Source organism: Physella acuta, unplaced genomic scaffold (genome assembly GCF_028476545.2).
Source record: "Physella acuta isolate Inbredline_101_S28 unplaced genomic scaffold, ASM2847654v3 ptg000163l, whole genome shotgun sequence".
Lineage (NCBI taxonomy): Eukaryota > Metazoa > Mollusca > Gastropoda > Physidae > Physella > Physella acuta.
The window spans coordinates 270,563-296,659 of NW_026731682.1; the positions used below are offsets into that span (position 1 = coordinate 270,563).

Here is a 26,097-nt window from a genome sequence, read left to right on the forward strand (position 1 = left end):
AGGAGGTCATACACAGCTAGGGTTTACCATAGGAGGTCATACACAGCCAGGGTTTACCATAGGAGGTCATAGCCAGGGTTTACCATAGGAGGTCATACACAGCCAGGGTTTACCATAGGAGGTCATACATAGCTAGGGTTTACCACAGGAGGTCATACACAGCTAGGGTTTACCATAGGAGGTCATACACAGCTAGGGTTTACCATAGGAGGTCATACACAGCTAGGGTTTACCATAGGAGGTCATACACAGCTAGGGTTTACCATAGGAGGTCATACACAGCTAGGGTTTACCATAGGAGGTCATACACAGCTAGGGTTTACCATAGGAGGTCATACACAGCCAGGGTTTACCATAGGAGGTCATACATAGCCAGGGTTTACCATAGGAGGTCATACACAGCTAGGGTTTACCATAGGAGGTCATAGCCAGGGTTTACCATAGGAGGTCATACACAGATAGGGTTTACCATAGGAGGTCATACAAAGCTAGGGTTTACCATAGGAGGTCATACACAGCCAGGGTTTACCATAGGAGGTCATACAAAGCTAGGGTTTACCATAGGAGGTCATACACAGCTAGGGTTTACCATAGGAGGTCATACACAGCTAGGGTTTACCATAGGAGGTCATAGCCAGGGTTTACCATAGGAGGTCATACACAGCCAGGGTTTACCATAGGAGGTAATACACAGCTAGGGTTTACCATAGGAGGTCATAGCCAGGGTTTACCATAGGAGGTCATACACAGATAGGGTTTACCATAGGAGGTCATACAAAGCTAGGGTTTACCATAGGAGGTCATACACAGCTAGGGTTTACCATAGGAGGTCATACACAGCTAGGGTTTACCATAGGAGGTCATACACAGCTAGGGTTTACCATAGGAGGTCATAGCCAGGGTTTACCATAGGAGGTCATACACAGCTAGGGTTTACCATAGGAGGTCATACACAGCTAGGGTTTACCATAGGAGGTCATAGCCAGGGTTTACCATAGGAGGTCATACACAGCTAGGGTTTACCATAGGAGGTCATAGCCAGGGTTTACCATAGGAGGTCATACACAGCTAGGGTTTACCATAGGAGGTAATACACAGCTAGGGTTTACCATAGGAGGTCATAGCCAGGGTTTACCATAGGAGGTCATACACAGCCAGGGTTTACCATAGGAGGTCATAGCCAGGGTTTACCATAGGAGGTCATACACAGCTAGGGTTTACCATAGGAGGTCATACACAGCTAGGGTTTACCATAGGAGGTCATAGCCAGGGTTTACCATAGGAGGTCATACACAGCTAGGGTTTACCATAGGAGGTCATACACAGCTAGAATTTACCATAGGAGATCATACACAGCTAGGGTTTACCATAGGAGGTCATACACAGCTAGGGTTTACCATAGGAGGTCATAGCCAGGATTTACCATAGGAGGTCATACACAGCTAGGGTTTACCATAGGAGGTCATACACAGCTAGAATTTACCATAGGAGATCATACACAGCTAGGGTTTACCATAGGAGGTCATACACAGCTAGGGTTTACCATAGGAGGTCATACACAGCCAGGGTTTACCATAGGAGGTCATACACAGCTAGGGTTTACCATAGGAGGTCATACACAGCTAGGGTTTACCATAGGAGGTCATAGCCAGGGTTTGCCATAGGAGGTCATACACAGCTAGGGTTTACCACAGGAGGTCATACACAGCTAGGGTTTACCATAGGAGGTCATACACAGCTAGGGTTTACCATAGGAGGTCATACACAGCTAGGGTTTACCATAGGAGGTCATAGCCAGGGTTTGCCATAGGAGGTCATACACAGCTAGGGTTTACCACAGGAGGTCATACACAGCTAGGGTTTACCATAGGAGGTCATACACAGCTAGGGTTTACCATAGGAGGTCATACACAGCTAGGGTTTACCATAGGAGGTCATACACAGCCAGAGTTTTCCATAGGAGGTCATACACAGCTAGGGTTTACCACAGGAGGTCATACACAGCTAGGGTTTACCATAGGAGGTCATACACAGCTAGGGTTTACCATAGGAGGTCATACACAGCTAGGGTTTACCATAGGAGGTCATACACAGCTAGAATTTACCATAGGAGGTCATACACAGCTAGGGTTTACCATAGGAGGTCATACACAGCTAGGGTTTACCATAGGAGGTCATACACAGCTAGGGTTTACCATAGGAGGTCATACACAGCTAGGGTTTACCATAGGAGGTCATACACAGCTAGGGTTTACCATAGGAGGTCATACACAGCCAGGGTTTACCATAGGAGGCCATACACAGCTAGGGTTTACCATAGGAGGTCATACACAGCTAGGGTTTACCATAGGAGGTCATAGCCAGGGTTTACCATAGGAGGTCATACACAGCCAGGGTTTACCATAGGAGGTCATACACAGCTAGGGTTTACCATAGGAGGTCATACACAGCTAGGGTTTACCATAGGAGGTCATACACAGCTAGGGTTTACCATAGGAGGTCATACACAGCTAGGGTTTACCATAGGAGGTCATAGCCAGGGTTTACCATAGGAGGTCATACACAGCCAGGGTTTACCATAGGAGGTCATACACAGCTAGGGTTTACCATAGGAGGTCATACACAGCTAGAATTTACCATAGGAGGTCATACACAGCTAGGGTTTACCATAGGAGGTCATACACAGCTAGGGTTTACCATAGGAGGTCATACACAGCTAGGGTTTACCATAGGAGGTCATACACAGCTAGGGTTTACCATAGGAGGTCATACACAGCCAGGGTTTACCATAGGAGGCCATACACAGCTAGGGTTTACCATAGGAGGTCATACACAGCTAGGGTTTACCATAGGAGGTCATAGCCAGGGTTTACCATAGGAGGTCATACACAGCCAGGGTTTACCATAGGAGGTCATACACAGCTAGGGTTTACCATAGGAGGTCATACACAGCTAGGGTTTACCATAGGAGGTCATACACAGCTAGGGTTTACCATAGGAGGTCATACACAGCTAGGGTTTACCATAGGAGGTCATAGCCAGGGTTTACCATAGGAGGTCATACACAGCCAGGGTTTACCATAGGAGGTCATACACAGCTAGGGTTTACCATAGGAGGTCATACACAGCCAGGGTTTACCATAGGAGGTCATAGCCAGGGTTTACCATAGGAGGTCATAGCCAGGGTTTACCATAGGAGGTCATACACAGCCAGGGTTTACCATAGGAGGTCATAGCCAGGGTTTACCATAGGAGGTCATACACAGCTAGGGTTTACCATAGGAGGTTATACACAGCTAGGGTTTACCATAGGAGGTCATAGCCAGGGTTTACCATAGGAGGTCATACACAGCTAGGGTTTACCATAGGAGGTCATACACAGCTAGGGTTTACCATAGGAGGTCATAGCCAGGGTTTACCATAGGAGGTCATACACAGCAAGGGTTTACCATAGGAGGTCATACACAGCTAGGGTTTACCATAGGAGGTCATACACAGCCAGGGTTTACCATAGGAGGTCATACACAGCCAGGGTTTACCATAGGAGGTCATACACAGCTAGGGTTTACCATAGGAGGTCATACACAGCCAGGGTTTACCATAGGAGGTCATAGCCAGGGTTTACCATAGGAGGTCATACACAGCCAGGGTTTACCATAGGAGGTCATACACAGCTAGGGTTTACCATAGGAGGTCATACACAGCCAGGGTTTACCATAGGAGGTCATACACAGCTAGGGTTTACCATAGGAGGTCATACACAGCTAGGGTTTACCATAGGAGGTCATACACAGCTAGGGTTTACCATAGGAGGTCATACACAGCCAGGGTTTACCATAGGAGGTCATAGCTAGGGTTTACCATAGGAGGTCATACACAGCTAGGGTTTACCATAGGAGGTCATAGCCAGAGTTTACCATAGGAGGTCATAGCCAGGGTTTACCATAGGAGGTCATACACAGCTAGGGTTTACCATAGGAGGTCATACACAGCTAGGGTTTACCATAGGAGGTCATACACAGCCAGGGTTTACCATAGGAGGTCATACACAGCTAGGGTTTACCATAGGAGGTCATACACAGCTAGGGTTTACCATAGGAGGTCATAGCCAGGGTTTACCATAGGAGGTCATACACAGCTAGGGTTTACCATAGGAGGTCATACACAGCTAGGGTTTACCATAGGAGGTCATAGCCAGGGTTTACCATAGGAGGTCATACACAGCAAGGGTTTACCATAGGAGGTCATACACAGCTAGGGTTTACCATAGGAGGTCATACACAGCCAGGGTTTACCATAGGAGGTCATACACAGCCAGGGTTTACCATAGGAGGTCATACACAGCTAGGGTTTACCATAGGAGGTCATACACAGCCAGGGTTTACCATAGGAGGTCATAGCCAGGGTTTACCATAGGAGGTCATACACAGCCAGGGTTTACCATAGGAGGTCATACACAGCTAGGGTTTACCATAGGAGGTCATACACAGCCAGGGTTTACCATAGGAGGTCATACACAGCTAGGGTTTACCATAGGAGGTCATACACAGCTAGGGTTTACCATAGGAGGTCATAGCCAGGGTTTACCATAGGAGGTCATACACAGCTAGGGTTTACCATAGGAGGTCATACACAGCTAGGGTTTACCATAGGAGGTCATAGCCAGGGTTTACCATAGGAGGTCATACACAGCCAGGGTTTACCATAGGAGGTCATACACAGCTAGGGTTTACCATAGGAGGTCATACACAGCTAGGGTTTACCATAGGAGGTCATAGCCAGAGTTTACCATAGGAGGTCATACACAGCTAGGGTTTACCATAGGAGGTCATACACAGCTAGGGTTTACCATAGGAGGTCATAGCCAGGGTTTACCATAGGAGGTCATACACAGCCAGGGTTTACCATAGGAGGTCATACACAGCTAGGGTTTACCATAGGAGGTCATACATAGCCAGGGTTTACCATAGGAGGTCATACACAGCTAGGGTTTACCATAGGAGGTCATACACAGCTAGGGTTTACCATAGGAGGTCATACACAGCTAGGGTTTACCATAGGAGGTCATACACAGCTAGGGTTTACCATAGGAGGTCATACACAGCCAGGGTTTACCATAGGAGGTCATAGCTAGGGTTTACCATAGGAGGTCATACACAGCTAGGGTTTACCATAGGAGGTCATAGCCAGAGTTTACCATAGGAGGTCATACACAGCCAGGGTTTACCATAGGAGGTCATAGCCAGGGTTTACCATAGGAGGTCATACACAGCCAGGGTTTACCATAGGAGGTCATAGCCAGGGTTTACCATAGGAGGTCATACACAGCCAGGGTTTACCATAGGAGGTCATAGCCAGGGTTTACCATAGGAGGTCATACACAGCTAGGGTTTACCATAGGAGGTCATACACAGCTAGGGTTTACCATAGGAGGTCATACACAGCTAGGGTTTACCATAGGAGGTCATACACAGCTAGGGTTTACCATAGGAGGTCATACACAGCTAGGGTTTACCATAGGAGGTCATAGCCAGGGTTTACCATAGGAGGTCATACACAGCTAGGGTTTACCATAGGAGGTCATACACAGCTAGGGTTTACCATAGGAGGTCATAGCCAGGGTTTACCATAGGAGGTCATACACAGCTAGGGTTTACCATAGGAGGTCATAGCCAGGGTTTACCATAGGAGGTCATACACAGCCAGGGTTTACCATAGGAGGTCATAGCTAGGGTTTACCATAGGAGGTCATACACAGCTAGGGTTTACCATAGGAGGTCATAGCCAGGGTTTACCATAGGAGGTCATACACAGCCAGGGTTTACCATAGGAGGTCATAGCCAGGGTTTACCATAGGAGGTCATACACAGCCAGGGTTTACCATAGGAGGTCATACACAGCTAGGGTTTACCATAGGAGGTCATACACAGCTAGGGTTTACCATAGGAGGTCATACACAGCTAGGGTTTACCATAGGAGGTCATACACAGCTAGGGTTTACCATAGGAGGTCATACACAGCTAGGGTTTACCATAGGAGGTCATACACAGCTAGGGTTTACCATAGGAGGTCATACACAGCTAGGGTTTACCATAGGAGGTCATAGCCAGGGTTTACCATAGGAGGTCATAGCCAGGGTTTACCATAGGAGGTCATACACAGCTAGGGTTTACCATAGGAGGTCATAGCCAGGGTTTACCATAGGAGGTCATACACAGCTAGGTTTTACCATAGGAGGTCATAGCCAGGGTTTACCATAGGAGGTCATACACAGCTAGGGTTTACCATAGGAGGTCATAGCCAGGGTTTACCATAGGAGGTCATACACAGCTAGGGTTTACCATAGGAGGTCATACACAGCCAGGGTTTACCATAGGAGGTCATACACAGCTAGGGTTTACCATAGGAGGTCATACACAGCTAGGGTTTACCATAGGAGGTCATACACAGCTGTTAGAGGATCTTGTAGTACACAACATGATTTAATAGTAGAGCAAAAGACATCACCTACACAAGACATCACCTATACAAGACATCACCTACACAAGACATCACATACACAAGACATCACCTATACAAGACATCACATACACAAGACATCACCTACACAAGACATCACATACACAAGACATCACCTATACAAGACATCACGTACACAAGACATCACATACACAAGACATCACCTATACAAGACATCACCTACACAAGACATCACCTACACAAGACATCACATACACAAGACATCACCTACACAAGACATCACATACACAAGACATCACCTATACAAGACATCACCTATACAAGACATCACCTACACAAGACATCACCTACACAAGACATCACCTACACAAGACATCACATACACAAGACATAACATACACAAGACATAACATACACAAGACATAACATATACAAGACATCACATGACATTAAATTCAACTACAATTTTTTGTTTACTTTGCTAGTTGTTTGCACACCAAAATATGAAATGACAAACAAAATGACAAGAGCATCAAATGACATAATGAAACAGTGATAACAGCATCAGATGACATGATAAAACTAATTGGTTTGGTTAATCACATAAATTAGTTTTCTTGACCATTTGGGAAAAAAGGTTAAAAAATTATTTTTTTTTAACCCAATGTTTTAAAAAATTATAACCCATGTAATCCTTATTTCAGCACTGTTGGAGATATTTCTGAAACTAATAATACAGTAGCTAAGTAAGATTAAGATTTAATCTGCATCCTTCTGATTTTGGTGATGGTTGCTTTAGCATGGAATACCCTTACCTTTGAACCTAAATACCACACCATATCGCTTGTATCTAATCTGTAACCTTCAACCTGAATACCTAATGACCTCTTGTATCTAATCTATAGCCATTGTATCTAACCTTTAGCCTTTTAAGCTATGTACATTGCATTATTATTGTCTAAAAAATCCCTGCAAAAATAAACTGCTTTGCTTTTTTGAATGAGGTGAACTGGAATATAGCATAATTTGAAGGCTTCAAGAAAACAAATATTATAACATGAAGAAAATGTTGATAAAATACTTTTTAAAAAATAAATGGAGTTATAAGCATGAAGCAATTTTATGAAACAATACAAAAACTGAGTTTGCTGGTTATAGATTTCTAACATACACTTATTGCCTTGTTTCTTGTATAGTAATCACATAATAACAAGGAAATTGACAGAATTTAAAATTAGCATAAACCCAAAGAGATGTTACTCTAATTCTAATACTTTGCCAGATACATAACCTTTGGGAAGCCTGAAAAAAATAATAGCATGAAAATGGAAAGAAAAAAAAATCAAGGGAAAAAAAGAGTATGAATTTTTTTTTAAATATGCTGGCATGAAAAACAGATATAAATCTCGCTTCATCCTAGTGCATGATAATTATGTACATTGCGTATAATAAGAGTGAGACATTCCCCTCACCCCCCCCACCCCCCCCCCCCCCTCCCTCCCATATTGCACCATTTCATTTCATGCTTTTCTCATGACCTAAACTCATATTATCAAGTGTGGTAACTATATGAGATGTTCAATAAAAGTGTGGTGACTATATGAGATGTTCAATAAAAGTGTGGTGACTATATGAGATGTTCAATAAAAGTGTGGTGACTATATGAGATGTTCAATAAAAGTGTGGTGACTATATGAGATGTTCAGTACTAGTGTGGTGACTATATGAGATGTTCAATAAAAGTGTGGTGACTATATGAGATGTTCAATAAAAGTGTGGTGACTATATGAGATGTTCAATAAAAGTGTGGTGACTATATGAGATGTTCAATAAAAGTGTGTTGACTATATGAGATGTTCAGTACTAGTGTGGTGACTATATGAGATGTTCAATAAAAGTGTGGTGACTATATGAGATGTTCAATAAAAGTGTGGTGACTATATGAGATGTTCAGTACTAGTGTGGTGACTATATGAGATGTTCAATAAAAGTGTGGTGACTATATGAGATGTTCAGTACTAGTGTGTTGACTATATGAGATGTTCAGTACTAGTGTCGTGACTATATGAGATGTTCAATAAAAGTGTGGTGACTATATGAGATGTTCAATAAAAGTGTGTTGACTATATGAGATGTTCAGTACTAGTGTGGTGACTGTATGAGATGTTCAATAAAAGTGTGGTGACTATATGAGATGTTCAGTACTAGTGTGGTGGCTATATAATAACTAGTTGCACACAATTTTTTAAATAATTAAAATGACAAAATAACGACGGGGTTGTATTAAGGGGACTAAATGTTGCAAAATGATACCAAATTTATGTTTATAAGATAAACGGTTCTCTAGATATGACGGTTTTAGTGTAAAAATTGTGGGGACAACTAAGCCTATGGAAAATGAAAGCAAAAAGTGGTCACGTCGAGAGCGTAGAAAAAGGCGAAAGGGAAATAACTCTGCGTAGGCGCACAATAATAAAATTTTCAAATAAGTATTTTTAAATGTATTTACAACTGCATAGAGTACCTCCAGTTTCAAATATGACATCTTGCCACTTGGTTTTGAACGTGAGGGAAAGTTTGTTCGTGCGATGACCTACGATTACCAGGCCGGGTACCGATCTATCAGTTTAGTTAGCGGGCGTACTACATACTAGACCACACTGTCCAGTTGTGATAACATTTTACAAAACTTGTGGATACGGTGTCTGAAAAAACATCTGGCAACAATGAGCTATGAATGGGGAGGGAAATGTGTGTAAAAAAGAGTGACTTTATTTGCGGACGATGATGGACGGATTTATTTCCGTACCACGTTTATAAAAGCAAAAAGTACCCCAGGAATACATAGCTAACTTATCAACCATACTTTACATACTTTCAACTTCATTTTTAGATGTAGTATTCGAAAAAATCAATCACACTAACTTAACAAAACCAACTCAATTAACACCCGACTCAAAGGTCTTTTACTCAGAAAGTCCCCCCCCCCCTCCTGATACAATCGTTATTTGAGTGTGAGTGGGTATCAAGCAAATAAACATAGGCGTTTGTTTACAAGGGTATGTTTTATTCTTTAGCAAGATAAAGTAATGGGATATGAAATAAATGAAGACTATCAGTGTACACATTCAGCTTGGTACAATAGAATGAACACACTCGTAAAATGTTGTGTTTTTAACTATTTATAAGCCAAAGGTGGAAATTATTAATTGAACAGTGGTTGATTAAATTCACCAAATAGACTGTGCGGGATCCAAATCTTATTAATATAAGAATGTTTAAGACAGCTTAGATACATCTTTATTTTACATTTTAAATAGACCTAATGGTCTAATAATATAATACAAATATAACGGAATACGAAAGCGGAGAAAGGTAGAATCGATATCGCTAATACTTAGGCCTACGGGTTCTATTTTGTTAGTCGGGTTTTACAGCTTGTGAACGTCTGAAGAAGAAAGTAAAAACATTTGTGAAAATATCATTAAAAATGTATCGACTCACACTAAATTCAAATTTTAAGTCTGAATGTTTTCTCATTTTAGTTGATCAAAATACCAACGGATATAGCGACAAAACATTATCGATACCGTTTTTCTCGATTTTTAGATTTAAGCCTCTATTATTATAATGCATTACGAAAAAGATAATTTTCGTTGTTAAAAAATAAAACTGAAAATCATATAGTCTTACTCAAATCGATTCTAGTGTCATTATTTTTAGTTTTAAATCATTCTATGTATAACTTAATTTTAACTTTGTGTTGAGTTATCGTATGTCTCATTCAATCATTAGTAGCACGCAGGACAGGCCGCAACATATATGCTCAACAAATACAACTTTTATTATTTTAAAAAGGTTAATTTATTATCTTTGAATCTACTCATTTACTAGTTTAATTATTAATATTCTTTAAGAAAAAAATGTATAAAAATTGGTGACATAATTCCTATAAAACGAAGGAACATGAAAATGTGGTATCGATACCGCTAATAGGATACCTAGTTTGTGAGACATTTTGCATAGTCTGCTAAATGGATAAACCTAAAATAAAAATGCTAGTTAGAAAGTATAATAAAAAAATAAAGATAATCCCACTAAAAACAGAGTTAGTCTCAATGTTTTACTATTTCATGTAAATTTTTGAAAACTCACCTTTTAAACTCAATATGAGATTAACAAAAACAAGTAAAAAGTTGAAATAAAAATTATACGGCGGTAACGGTCAATAACCGCTGCTAATAAGGAGGGCATATATGATTGGAATCATAACCACGTTCTATCGTTTTTTAAATGGTTAACATAGCAATGCGAACGACTACATTTGAATTAGATTTTATTGTGCACGAAAGGTTTAGAGCCTGTGACGTCATATTTTATTTACTTGTGCAACTAGCTACTATATGAGATGTTCAATGCTAGTGTGGTGACTATAAGTTGTGTGTGATATAAGGATGATCTATGTGATCAAGTGTGTGATATAAGGCTAACCCATATGATTAACTTATGTGTGATATAAGGCTGATCTCTATGATTAAGTGTGTTATATAAGGCTAACCCATAGGATTAACTTATGTGTGATATAAGGCTGATCTCTATGGTGTGTGAGAATTGAATTGCTAACCACTTTTCTTTGTTGGTTGCCAGAAATCCCTTTTTTGTGATGACGAATGGAGGCTTGACATTTGTATATCCATCAAGGTGAGGCTCATGCTCAATGACTTTTCCTGTATCAAATTTTTTAAATCTCACTCATGTATTCCAACACATTGTTTTTTACTAAGACTGCTTTTTTTAAAAATGTTCTTAACTTAATACATTTTCCAAGGAAATAACTTTAAAAATAACTTTGTAACTTGACTAGCTTTCAAGGTGTATCTGATTATTTTATTGCTTCCATTAAGTTACATAACAACCATATTTCACTCTTTTTTCCAGTAAGGCATCTTATTTTGAAAATAATTGGGACCCCAGAAATTCTTCCCTCTACAAGCGTGCTCTGTTCAGATCCAAGTGTATTTTTATGGCTGAATATACAAATGGTAGGTTTGTAATGAACATATTATTTCATGCTTTTAAAATGACTTGATTTTTTCAGACTTTTTATTTTATTGACCTTCAGGTGAAAGATCCAATTCATCTTCCCACCCTTATGTGGTGTCTGCTTGTCCAGTGGAAATAACAGAAAAAAATAAAACACTCATTGACAAGGCTGCGGGTGAGACTCAGCTTACAAAAAACAGCTCAAGTTTTTGTTGTGTGTAAGAAATCTTCATGTGTTAGTTGTGTGTAAGAAATTTTCATGTGTTTGTTGTGTGTAAGAAATTTTCATGTGTTTGTTGTGTGTAAGAAATCTTCATGTGTTTGTTGTGTGTAAGAAATCTTCATGTGTTGTGTGTAAGAAATCTTCATGTGTTTGTTGTGTGTAAGAAATTTTCATGTGTTTGTTGTGTGTAAGAAATCTTCATGTGTTTGTTGTGTGTAAGAAATCTTCATGTGTTTGTTGTGTGTAAGAAATCTTCATGTGTTGTGTGTAAGAAATCTTCATGTGTTGTGTGTAAGAAATCTTCATGTGTTGTGTGTAAGAAATCTTCATGTGTTGTGTGTAAGAAATCTTCATGTGTTGTGTGTAAGAAATCTTCATGTGTTTGTTGTGTGTAAGAAATCTTCATGTGTTTGTTGTGTGTAAGAAATCTTCACGTGTTTGTTGTGTGTAAGAAATCTTCATGTGTTGTGTGTAAGAAATCTTCATGTGTTGTGTGTAAGAAATCTTCATGTGTTTGTTGTGTGTAAGAAATCTTCATGTGTTTGTTGTGTGTAAGAAATCTTCATGTGTTGTGTGTAAGAAATCTTCATGTGTTGTGTGTAAGAAATCATCTGTTTGTTGTGTGTAAGAAATCTTCATGTGTTGTGTGTAAGAAATCTTCATGTGTTTGTTGTGTGTAAGAAATCTTCATGTGTTTGTTGTGTGTAAGAAATCTTCATGTGTTGTGTGTAAGAAATCTTCATGTGTTGTGTGTAAGAAATCTTCATGTGTTGTGTGTAAGAAATCTTCATGTGTTTGTTGTGTGTAAGAAATCTTCATGTGTTTGTTGTGTGTAAGAAATCTTCATGTGTTTGTTGTGTGTAAGAAATCTTCACGTGTTTGTTGTGTGTAAGAAATCTTCATGTGTTTGTTGTGTGTAAGAAATCTTCACGTGTTTGTTGTGTGTAAGAAATCTTCACGTGTTTGTTGTGTGTAAGAAATCTTCATGTGTTGTGTGTAAGAAATCTTCATGTGTTTGTTGTGTGTAAGAAATCTTCATGTGTTTGTTGTGTGTAAGAAATCTTCATGTGTTTGTTGTGTGTAAGAAATCTTCATGTGTTTGTTGTGTGTAAGAAATCTTCATGTGTTTGTTGTGTGTAAGAAATCTTCATGTGTTTGTTGTGTGTAAGAAATCTTCATGTGTTTGTTGTGTGTAAGAAATCTTCATGTGTTTGTTGTGTGTAAGAAATCTTCATGTGTTTGTTGTGTGTAAGAAATCTTCATGTGTTTGTTGTGTGTAAGAAATCTTCATGTGTTTGTTGTGTGTAAGAAATCTTCATGTGTCTGTTGTGTGTAAGAAATCTTCATGTGTCTGTTGTGTGTAAGAAATCTTCATGTGTTTGTTGTGTGTAAGAAATCTTCATGTGTTTGTTGTGTGTAAGAAATCTTCATGTGTTTGTTGTGTGTAAGAAATCTTCATGTGTTTGTTGTGTGTAAGAAATCTTCATGTGTTTGTTGTGTGTAAGAAATCTTCATGTGTTTGTTGTGTGTAAGAAATCTTCATGTGTTAGTTGCGTGTAAGAAATCGTCATGTGTTTGTTGCGTGTAAGAAATCGTCATGTGTTTGTTGTGTGTAAGAAATCTTCATGTGTTTGTTGTGTGTAAGAAATCGTCATGTGTTTGTTGTGTGTAAGAAATCGTCATGTGTTTGTTGTGTGTAAGAAATCGTCATGTGTTTGTTGTGTGTAAGAAATCTTCATGTGTTTGTTGTGTGTAAGAAATCTTCATGTGTTTGTTGTGTGTAAGAAATCATCTGTTTGTTGTGTGTAAGAAATCTTCATGTGTTTGTTGTGTGTAAGAAATCTTCACGTGTTTGTTGTGTGTAAGAAATCTTCATGTGTTTGTTGTGTGTAAGAAATCTTCATGTGTTTGTTGTGTGTAAGAAATCTTCACGTGTTTGTTGTGTGTAAGAAATCTTCACGTGTTTGTTGTGTGTACGAAATTTTCATTCAAAAGATGAGCATGGAGCAGCTACTAGGGAGATGGTTAAATATGATTGCGAAAATTTTTGGGAAAAATTCACATTTTTAAAAACTCAGTAGAAAATATAGGCCTGCTTATTTAAATTATGCTTTCTTAGATACTATAATATATACATGGTAGCCTACATAGTTTCGTGATAACTTTTATGACTTTTAAAACATTCTGTTATCATAGGTTTTATGACTTTTGAAACATTCTATTATCATAGGTTTTGAACCTCACGGTCCATGGGGCAAGTGAAGTAGAGTTCACCTGTTTCTGTTACTCTGCATATGAAGGGATAGTGTGGTCAGCACTATGCCCAGCCACCCGTACTTTCCCTATATGAGTTTGCCAACCATTAGAGCTGGGTGTCATGTTGAGACAGATGTAAATTGTAAATAAACTCCACAGTTGTGGGGGACTGGTTGACCCATGATCAGGTCCTGGCCAAGATGAAAAATGCCACCAGTTCTGGCAGCCCAGATGTCATGACATGTGAAGACGGGAACACACTTGCCTGTTACTTGGTGGACGATGGGGGATTTCTTGTGGCTGCTAATATTGAAAGCCCTCTTCAGCAGGTTTGATATTTCATTGCTAATGCTGGAAGTTTATGTTGTTAGAGAATGAAATAGGACTAGACTGTTTATGTTGTTAGAGAATGAAATAGGACTAGACTATTTTGTTTATGTTGTTAGAGAATGAAATAGGACTAGACTGTTTATGTTGCTAGAGAATGAAATAGGACTAGACTATTTTGTTTATGTTGTTAGAGAATGAAATAGGACTAGACTATTTTGTTTATGTTGTTAGAGAATGAAATAGGACTAGACTATTTTGTTTATGTTGTTAGAGAATGAAATAGGACTAGACTATTTTGTTTATGTTGCTAGAGAATGAAATAGGACTAGACTGTTTATGTTGCTAGAGAATGAAATAGGACTACACTATTTTGTTTATGTTGCTAGAGAATGAAATAGGACTAGACTATTTTGTTTATGTTGTTAGAGAATGAAATAGGACTAGACTATTTTGTTTATGTTGCTAGAGAATGAAATAGGACTAGACTATTTTGTTTATGTTGTTAGAGAATGAAATAGGACTAGACTGTTTATGTTGCTAGAGAATGAAATAGGACTAGACTATTTTGTTTATGTTGTTAGAGAATGAAATAGGACTAGACTATTTTGTTTATGTTGTTAGAGAATGAAATAGGACTAGACTGTTTATGTTGTTAGAGAATGAAATAGGACTAGACTGTTTATGTTGTTAGAGAATGAAATAGGACTAGACTGTTTATGTTGTGAGAGAATGAAATAGGACTAGACTATTTTGTTTATGTTGCTAGAGAATGAAATAGGACTCCGCTATTTTGTTTATGTTGTTAGAGAATGAAATAGGACTAGACTATTTTGTTTATGTTGTGAGAGAATGAAATAGGACTAGACTATTTTGTTTATGTTGCTAGAGAATGAAATAGGACTCCACTATTTTGTTTATGTTGTTAGAGAATGAAATAGGACTAGACTATTTTGTTTATGTTGTTAGAGAATGAAATAGGACTAGACTATTTTGTTTATGTTGTTAGAGAATGAAATAGGACTAGACTATTTTGTTTATGTTGTTAGAGAATGAAATAGGACTAGACTATTTTGTTTATGTTGCTAGAGAATGAAATAGGACTAGACTATTTTGTTTATGTTGTGAGAGAATGAAATAGGACTAGACTATTTTGTTTATGTTGTTAGAGAATGAAATAGGACTAGACTGTTTTGTTTATGTTGTTAGAGAATGAAATAGGACTAGACTGTTTATGTTGCTAGAGAATGAAATAGGACTAGACTATTTTGTTTATGTTGTTAGAGAATGAAATAGGACTAGACTATTTTGTTTATGTTGTTAGAGAATGAAATAGGACTAGACTGTTTATGTTGCTAGAGAATGAAATAGGACTAGACTATTTTGTTTATGTTGTTAGAGAATGAAATAGGACTAGACTATTTTGTTTATGTTGTTAGAGAATGAAATAGGACTAGACTATTTTGTTTATGTTGCTAGAGAATGAAATAGGACTAGACTGTTTATGTTGCTAGAGAATGAAATAGGACTAGACTATTTTGTTTATGTTGTTAGAGAATGAAATAGGACTAGACTGTTTATGTTGCTAGAGAATGAACTAGGACTAGACTGTTTATGTTGCTAGAGAATGAAATAGGACTAGACTGTTTATATTGTTAGAGAATGAAATAGGACTAGACTATTTTGTTTATGTTGTTAGAGAATGAAATAGGACTAGACTGTTTTATTGTTTATGTTGCTAGAGAATGAAATAGGACTAGACTATTTTGTTTATGTTGTTAGAGAATGAAATAGGACTAGACTATTTTGTTTATGTTGTTAGAGAATGAAATAGGACTAGACTGTTTATGTTGCTAGAGAATGAAATAGGACTACACTATTTTGTTTATGTTGCTAGAGAATGAAATAGGACTAGACTATTTTGTTTATGTTGTTAGAGAATGAAATAGGACTAGACTGTTTATGTTGCTAGAGAATGAAATAGGACTAGACTATTTTGTTTATGTTGTTAGAGAATGAAATAGGACTAGACTATTTTGTTTATGTTGTTAGAGAATGAAATAGGACTAGACTGTTTATGTTGTTAGAGAATGAAATAGGACTAGACTATTTTGTTTATGTTGTTAGAGAATGAAATAGGACTAGACTGTTTTGTTTATGTTGTTAGAGAATGAAATAGGACTAGACTGTTTATGTTGTGAGAGAATGAAATAGGACTAGACTATTTTGTTTATGTTGCTAGAGAATGAAATAGGACTCCACTATTTTGTTTATGTTGTTAGAGAATGAAATAGGACTAGACTGTTTTGTTTATGTTGTTAGAGAATGAAATAGGACTAGACTGTTTATGTTGTTAGAGAATGAAATAGGACTAGACTATTTTGTTTATGTTGTTAGAGAATGAAATAGGACTAGACTATTTTGTTTATGTTGTTAGAGAATGAAATAGGACTAGACTGTTTATGTTGTTAGAGAATGAAATAGGACTAGACTATTTTGTTTATGTTGCTAGAGAATGAAATAGGACTAGACTATTTTGTTTATGTTGTTAGAGAATGAAATAGGACTCCGCTATTTTGTTTATGTTGTTAGAGAATGAAATAGGACTAGACTATTTTGTTTATGTTGTGAGAGAATGAAATAGGACTAGACTATTTTGTTTATGTTGTTAGAGAATGAAATAGGACTCTACTATTTTGTTTATGTTGTTAGAGAATGAAATAGGACTAGACTGTTTATGTTGCTAGAGAATGAAATAGGACTAGACTATTTTGTTTATGTTGTTAGAGAATGAAATAGGACTAGACTATTTTGTTTATGTTGTTAGAGAATGAAATAGGACTAGACTGTTTATGTTGCTAGAGAATGAAATAGGACTAGACTATTTTGTTTATGTTGTTAGAGAATGAAATAGGACTAGACTATTTTGTTTATGTTGTTAGAGAATGAAATAGGACTAGACTATTTTGTTTATGTTGCTAGAGAATGAAATAGGACTAGACTGTTTATGTTGCTAGAGAATGAAATAGGACTAGACTATTTTGTTTATGTTGTTAGAGAATGAAATAGGACTAGACTGTTTATGTTGCTAGAGAATGAAATAGGACTAGACTGTTTATGTTGCTAGAGAATGAAATAGGACTAGACTGTTTATGTTGTTAGAGAATGAAATAGGACTAGACTATTTTGTTTATGTTGTTAGAGAATGAAATAGGACTAGACTATTTTGTTTATGTTGCTAGAGAATGAAATTGGACTAGACTGTTTATGTTGCTAGAGAATGAAATAGGACTAGACTATTTTGTTTATGTTGTTAGAGAATGAAATAGGACTAGACTATTTTGTTTATGTTGCTAATAAAGCTAATCAAATACTTGACCCGCTCCACAGATTGGACGTTTCTTCGGAGAAGTTGACCCAGCCATTTTTAACAAACTAAATGGGACAGTTTTTTTCAAGTAAATTTTATTTTATTTATCTTGGTGTAAAAGGACCCTCTCGGTATGGTTCCCGACAAAAAGGCACCCATTATCTAAGCTTCATCAAACGTCTCTTGATCAAATGGCCAAAATCATTAGGTCAATAGGAACTCTTCTGCAATGCACTATAGTGTTAGTTTTATATATCTCACTACAGAGTTTCTATATCTCACTACAGAGTTAGTTTTATATATCTCACTGTTGTGGCTTAAGCAAGGACCTCCCAGCCCAACTGACCAGGTCCCTCCCAGCCCAACTGACCAGGTCCCTCCCAGCCCAACTGACCAGGTCCTCCCAGCCCAACTGACCAGGACCTCCCAGCCCAACTGACCAGGACCTCCCAGCCCAACTGACCAGGTCCTTCCCAGCCCAACTGACCAGGACCTCCCAGCCCAACTGACCAGGTCCCTCCCAGCCCAACTGACCAGGTCCCTCCCAGCCCAACTGACCAGGTCCCTCCCAGCCCAACTGACCAGGTCCCTCCCAGCCCAACTGACCAGGACCTCCCAGCCCAACTGACCAGGTCCCTCACAGCCCAACTGACCAGGTCCCTCCCAGCCCAACTGACCAGGTCCCTCCCAGCCCAACTGACCAGGACCTCCCAGCCCAACTGACCAGGTCCCTCCCAGCCCAACTGACCAGGTCCCTCCCAGCCCAACTGACCAGGTCCTTCCCAGCCCAACTGACCAGGACCTCCCAGCCCAACTGACCAGGTCCCTCCCAGCCCAACTGACCAGGTCCCTCCCAGCCCAACTGACCAGGTCCCTCCCAGACCAACTGACCAGGACCTCCCAGCCCAACTGACCAGGACCTCCCAGCCCAACTGACCAGGTCCCTCCCAGACCAACTGACCAGGTCCCTCCCAGCCCAACTGACCAGGTCCCTCCCAGCCCAACTGACCAGGACCTCCCAGCCCAACTGACCAGGACCTCCCAGACCAACTGACCAGGACCTCCCAGCCCAACTGACCAGGACCTCCCAGCCCAACTGACCAGGACCTCCCAGCCCAACTGACTAGGTCCCTCCCAGACCAACTGACCAGGTCCCTCCCAGCCCAACTGACCAGGACCTCCCAGCCCAACTGACCAGGACCTCCCAGCCCAACTGACTAGGTCCCTCCCAGCCCAACTGACCAGGACCTCCCAGCCCAACTGACCAGGACCTCCCAGCCCAACTGACCAGGACCTCCCAGCCCAACTGACCAGGACCTCCCAGCCCAACTGACCAGGACCTCCCAGCCCAACTGACCAGGACCTCCCAGCCCAACTGACCAGGTCCCTCCCAGCCCAACTGACCAGGACCTCCCAGCCCAACTGACCAGGACCTCCCAGCCCAACTGACCAGGTCCTTCCCAGCCCAACTGACTAGGTCCTCCCAGCCCAACTGACCAGGTCCTTCCCAGCCCAACTGACCAGGACCTCCCAGCCCAACTGACCAGGACCTCCCAGCCCAACTGACCAGGTCCCTCCCAGCCCAACTGACCAGGTCCTTCCCAGCCCAACTGACCAGGTCCCTCCCAGCCCAACTGACCAGGACCTCCCAGCCCAACTGACCAGGACCTCCCAGCCCAACTGACTAGGTCCCTCCCAGCCCAACTGACCAGGACCTCCCAGCCCAACTGACCAGGACCTCCCAGCCCAACTGACCAGGACCTCCCAGCCCAACTGACTAGGTCCCTCCCAGCCCAACTGACCAGGTCCCTCCCAGACCAACTGACCAGGACCTCCCAGCCCAACTGACCAGGACCTTCCAGCTGTCCTCTCTATGAATTGTTCCTGTATTTTTCAGAGCCATTCAGCATGACTTTCAAGCCACTTGTCCAGTGAAAAAAGATGAAGTTAGTGCAGGATTTAGAAGTTTCACTGTAGTAAGTTCTTTTCTAACAGACATAATGATTTTTCTTGTTTTTTACTTTCTAATATAGAGGAAGTATTTCAATCCTGCTGAATAATTTACCGTGCGGCGTCAAAACGGCAAATGACAAAACGGCCCCGTCAAAACGACCCCGACAAATCAGCCCGACATAAGAGCCCTGTCAAAATGGCCAGCGACATATGGACCCTGTCATAAAGGCTCCTGACAAATAGGCTCCCATTATATAGGCTCCCGACAAAAAGGCTCCAGTCAATAAGGCTCCCGACATATAGGCTCCCGTCATTTAGTTTTTTCAACAAAATGGCCCGCGTCATTACAACTCCCGACAAATGGGCTCCCCCCATTTAGTTTCTCCACAAAACGGCCCCCGTCATTACGACTCCAGACAAATAGGCTAGCGTCATTTTGGCTCACAACAAAAAGGCTCTTGTCAATTTGGCTCCAGACAAAAGGACCAGTGACTGTAGAGACTAAGTCTCCCTACAAAGCGGTCTCATTGAATATGACACCTGCCAGTGGGACCCCTTCATCAATATTCTTTAGAGTAGCTTATCCAACACTCTTAAGTAATACAACGTATGCATCTCTTGTTCGGCAGGCCTTATTTTTATATTAGTTTATCTATTATAAAATATTGTATGTTTTAATTTAAGGGTCATCTATCTATGACATCCATAATTGAGTCGGTTATAGGCTGTTCCAACAGCTTGTAGGTTATCAAAACAAAATGTCGTTGTCCTGTAAACATCATGTATATTATCGTACATTTTCACTTCTGTGCTCGCTTTTATGCAACAGATCTTTACTGTTGTAAATTAAACATTATCAAAATTTTAGAATTGGTAGATTTTAGCTGTTAAGGGCTTGATTTGTTTGTGAATTGATGTTGGTTCATAAAAAACAATTTCATTCAGGCATTAAAAAGAGGTTATAGTAGTAGTGGAGGTAGGACAAAATGGTTACTTTTATGCCAATAGTGGTCATGCCATTCATTTGTCTGGAGCCAATATGTCGGGAGTCATTTTGTGGGTAGTCAGTATGTCGGGAGCCCATTTGTTGGTAGCCAATATGTCATGAGCCCATTTGTCAGGGGCCAATATGTCAAGAGTACGTGTGTCAGGAGCATAAATGTCGGGAGCTCATTTGTCAGGAGACTATATGTCGCGAGCCAATATAACGGGAGCCAATAAGTGGGGGCCTTTTTGACGAGGCTATTTTGACTGGGTCGTTTTGTCGGGGGTCGATTTGACGGGGTCATATTAACGGGGCCATTTTGACGGGGCCGGTTTGTCCTAGGCCGTTTTGACAGGGCACCATAATTTACAGGTATTTTGACAGTTATCCCCACTTGTCATTGAACCAATATAAAGAATGCATTATAATCGTGGAAAAATCTAAATTGATTTTTTGACATTTAATAACCTTTTGGACTTGGAAAAATTTAGTTTTTCATTCCTGTGTGTGTGTGTATGTTTAGTTTTTTACTTTCTTGTATATACGAAGTATAGAGAAAGTATTGTAATCTTGCAAAAAAAAAAAATCGAGAATTTTAAGACGTTTTACACCTCACTGATACGGAAAAACATAATTTTGCAATCTTGTCCGTATGTCTGTGTGTCTGTCTGTCTGTCTGTCTGTCCGTGTGTAAACACGATTACTTGAGTACCGTTATAGCTAGGTTGATGAAATTTCATATATAAGTATTTTATCAAAATCGTAGATCCGTATCAACTTTTGAGCGATTTCCGATAACCGGAAGTGGTACTTTTCCTACTTTGAATTTTTCAAAAGCCTATAACTTGAGTACTATTTCAGATAAATAAATGAAATTTCACATGTAAATAAAAGATCTAATTCTCTACCTTCTGTTAAATTTTGAGTAATTTCCATTGACTAGAAGTAGTAATTTACGCTATTTCCGATTTCTCAAAAACTAATGTAAATTTTAAAATAATATTGCGCACTATTATGCGCTTTTTTATTTGGCGTTCACTTGGTGTGCAATTAATTTGTCTACGAGATTTTATTCTATTTTTAAAACTTTAAGTATTTAAAATGGATTAAAAATCATATCTATAGCCTGAGTTCCCATCCCCTGTTATTTTATATAAGAATATTCGAGAAAGTTTAGGGGAGATCACTCCCGGTTTATTTAATCCTGTCTTTGTATATGTATGTAATGACAATTACTTGTGTACCGTTTCATTTAACCGAATTTCATATTTAAGTATTATATCACATATGTAGTTTCCATTTGCTTGAAAGTGATTTCCTGTAACCAAACTTGGTACTTTGCCCTCTTCTGGTTTCTCAAAAGCCTATAACTTGAGTACCTTTTAAGTAAGGTGAATAAGATGTCACGTAAAAGTATTAGATTGTATGCCAAGACTTTTGTTAACTTTTGAACAATTTCCAGTAATCGGAAGTGGTGCTTTACTCTAATGTGACTTATTAAGATGTTAATTAACTATTTAAAAATTAATGGATGTTTCCTTTATAAAGCACACATTTTCTACTCCATTATGTTATGCACCCTTGGTTTACATCTGTTTGGTGCGCAGTTCTTTTTTCTACTTGATTTTAATCAATTCAAAAAAAAAGGAATAAAAAAATTAATTACAAATATTTCTATAGCCTGATTGCACTGAAATTGCCATCCCACTTACTATAATATAAGAATAATTATACCAGAAAGTTAAGGGGTCATCCATTTATGACGTCCACATGCGGGGGAGGGGGGGGGGGTCCAAAATCCAAAAAAAAATTGTGGATATCATAAATGGATGGCCCCTAAGGGGAGATAACTCTCTCTTTTAAATTACTTTCTCGACGTATACAAAGTATAGAGAAAGTATTGTAATTGTGCAAAAAAAAAATTAAAGATTTTTACACCTACCTGAGTCGGAAAAACATAGTTTTGCAATCTTGTCTGTGTGTGTGTGTCTGTAAACACAATAACATGAGTACCGTTACAGCTAGGTTGATGAAATTTCATATATATTATATCAAATTTGTAGATCTGTGTCAACTTTTGAGCGATTTCTTCAGATAACCGGAAGTGGAACTTTTTCTACTTTCAATTTTTCAAAAGCATATAACTTGAGTACTATTTTAGATAGATAAATGAAATTTCAAATGTAAGTAAAAGATCTAATTCTCTGCTGTCTATCAAATTTTGAGTAATTTCCGTTGACCGGAAGTAGTAATTTACGCTATTTACAATTTCTCAAAAAAACTAACGTGAATTTAAAAAGTACTAATAATATTTTGCACTATTACACACATTTTGTTTGCCGTTCAGTTGGTGCACAATTCTTTTTTTGAAGAGATTCTATTCTATTTTTAAAAGCTTAAGTAATTAAAAATGGATTAAAAATCATGTCTATATCCCCAGTTGCCATTCCCCGTAGTCTTATATAAGAATATTCAAGAAAGTTTAGAGGAGATCACTCCCAGTTTATTTTTACCTATTTTTATTTTCTAGTCCATATTGGATTTTTAAAAATAAAAATTTTCTTTACCAGATCTCTTGTCTCAGCCGCCAATGAATTTATTATTTGATATTTAGTTTTTCAGCCAACAATGAATTTTTTATTTGATATTTAGTTTTTCAGCCTACATTGAGTTATTAAAAAAAAATTTCAGCCCACATTGAATTTGTTTTGCTATTTAGTTTTTCAGCCAACATTGAGTTATTTGAAAAATTTTTCAGCCAACATTGAGTTATTTGAAAAATTTTTCAGCCCACATTGAATTTGTTATTTGATGTATTATCTGCTGGATGGTGGACAAGTAAAGTATCTTGGTAGGTTTTTTTTTCTCTTGTTGTATTGATAATTTTCTTGATGATGGTAGGCCTAGATTTAGATTGTATCTATTGTACTGGTAGGCCTAGATTTAGATTGTATCTATTGTACTGGTAGGCCTAGATTTAGATTGTATCTATTGTACTGGTAGGCCTAGATTTAGATTGTATAGCTATTGTATTGGTAGACCTAGATTTAGGTTGTGTAGCTCAAGTATAAAAAAAATGTAAATGTGGAAGTTTAAGGTAGAGATGTTCAGCAAATGCTGGTGAGGCTCAGCACCATTGATTGGAAGTTAGAGTTGTTTTATCATCTTGGCAGAGGACATGGGAACATCATTTCGATCAGATGCTAAAATTGTCATCATTCAGAACATCCCGCAGATTGAAGTCAATTTGACTCAAAAATTTGATTGAGACAACAGCCAACTAGGCTATTTGTCCACCATGTGTTAAAATGGGAGGAGCCACAGCAGACAACACATTTTTAAAATAGGTGGATTGGATCAAAACAACACTCTAAAAAATAGTGAATTGGATCAAATCATCCTCAACTTTGACATGCAAATATTGGTGGTGACACTACTACACTGCTCAAACAGATTGACTCGGCTTCATCTGCCCATATTGCATTTAGATCTCAATATTAGCTAAAACTAGAAGTATAGACCTCTACTTTAGGCAGTAGCTTTTGCTTTGTGTGATTTACTCCATTCATATATAGTATGTGTATAAAGGGACATACAAAATTGTGTTTTTGATTGTTTATATTTTCTGAATTTTTTCCCTAGGTTATATGCCAGTTTCAATTTGTATAGGTAAGTACTAAGCATTAAAGATATTAGATTTTAAATGTAAAATGGATGGTCTACTTAGTTTTATCATCACCATTACTGCGGACCCCTTGTGAACATATACTTAGTTTTATCATCATTATTACTGTGGACACCTTGTGAGCTTATACTACACAATTCTGGCTGCTGCTTCACATATCTTTTCCAAATCTGTTTTGGCCTTCCCGCCCTGCTTCATCCTTGGGGATTCCAATCTAATGCCTGTCTGGTATTGTTGCTAGTTGGTTTACACAAGGTGTGTGTCCAATCCCCCATTTACACTTTAGAATTTTCTCCATAGTTTGGCTTTGGTCAGTTGTTTAGAGCACCTAATGTTCTATATGCTATGCAGGCATCCATGAATGAAAGTCTCAAGTTTGTAGTTTGAACAGCAATTGATTTCTGCTGTTGGTGCACCCTTTAGTTAATGACCCACATCATTAAACATGGGGACACTGCGACCCCGTCAAAGGGTCAGACACAAAAAAAACTTTCTGTCAATATGGCTCCCAACTAAGGGCTCTAATTGTTTATCCATTTGACATATGTAACACATATGGTTACCAGCCAAGGGGGGATAAGATAAAGTTGTAATTCAGTGGGATGCGGCCCCTATGGGACCGCAGCTGTTGATGTATAGTTTTTTTGCATGCTCTTCTGTGAGTGATTTTTACCTGTGTTCCATGTCATGCGCCATGGGATTATGGGTAGTTCGTGCCTAGCCGTGTCAGCCAGACCCAAGGCTGCTGTCTGTGGACACAGAGGTTTCATTATTCATTATTCATCTTTAAGTATCGTCATAGGCGTCATCGTCGTCTTCTTTGGTTTGTTAAGTCGTCTACTGTTTTCTATACTGTTTTCTACTGTTGTTCTACATCGCCGATTATGGTTTGATGTAATGCCATTAGTTGACAACAGTGTCGGTTCAGTGTGTCCTAAATCTCAGGGTCAGCCCATCTTAACCACAACACCTCAGTGGGTAAAAAGCATCCCCACTTAGTGAGTGTTACACATACATATACATTTAAGCAACTCTCAACCGACTAAACATTTTCATATTAAATATCATTGAATTATTTTTGTAATGCTATGAAAATTCTTTTTTTTTTACAGTTGGCTGTTTTCTCCTGCTGTAGAGGTCTATGGTAAGTGACTTTCTTTCTTCTCTAGAGGTCTATGGTAAGTGACTTTCTTTCTTCTCTAGAGGTCTATGGTAAGTGACTTTCTTTCTTCTCTAGAGGTCTATGGTAAGTGACTTTCTTTCTTCTCTAGAGGTCTATGGTAAGTGACTTTCTTTCTTCTCTAGAGGTCTATGGTAAGTGACTTTCTTTCTTCTCTAGAGGTCTATGGTAAGTGACTTTCTTTCTTCTCTAGAGGTCTATGGTAAGTGATTTTCTTCTCTAGAGGTCTATGGTAAGTGACTTTCTTCTCTAGAGGTCTATGGTAAGTGACTTTCTTTCTTCTCTAGAGGTCTATGGTAAGTGACTTTCTTTCTTCTCTAGAGGTCTATGGTAAGTGACTTTCTTTCTTCTCTAGAGGTCTATGGTAAGTGACTTTCTTTCTTCTCTAGAGGTCTATGGTAAGTGACTTTCTTTCTTCTCTAGAGGTCTATGGTAAGTGACTTTCTTTCTTCTCTAGAGGTCTATGGTAAGTGACTTTCTTTCTTCTCTAGAGGTCTATGGTAAGTGACTTTCTTTCTTCTCTAGAGGTCTATGGTAAGTGACTTTCTTTCTTCTCTAGAGGTCTATGGTAAGTGACTTTCTTTCTTCTCTAGAG

The 26,097-nt window shown here is 39.0% G+C and overlaps 1 protein-coding gene across 7 annotated transcripts in view; it reads left to right on the forward strand.

Annotated features, from left to right (window-relative positions):
- Positions 1-26,097, forward strand: part of LOC131935893 (voltage-dependent calcium channel subunit alpha-2/delta-2) — a 100,140-nt gene that overhangs the window by 69,500 nt on the left and 4,543 nt on the right. For 6 of the 7 annotated variants that reach the window (XM_059292624.1, XM_059292623.1, XM_059292626.1 and 3 more), the window contains 10 exons: positions 7,185-7,226; positions 11,128-11,181; positions 11,419-11,522; positions 11,603-11,698; positions 14,162-14,331; positions 17,720-17,787; positions 19,597-19,675; positions 23,427-23,488; positions 24,280-24,306; positions 25,435-25,466. In XM_059292624.1, the coding sequence (XP_059148607.1) occupies positions 7,185-7,226; positions 11,128-11,181; positions 11,419-11,522; positions 11,603-11,698; positions 14,162-14,331; positions 17,720-17,787; positions 19,597-19,675; positions 23,427-23,488; positions 24,280-24,306; positions 25,435-25,466 (734 nt within the window). The remainder of the gene's footprint in view (positions 1-7,184; positions 7,227-11,127; positions 11,182-11,418; positions 11,523-11,602; positions 11,699-14,161; positions 14,332-17,719; positions 17,788-19,596; positions 19,676-23,426; positions 23,489-24,279; positions 24,307-25,434; positions 25,467-26,097) is intronic. The other variant, XM_059292625.1, reaches the window with a different exon arrangement.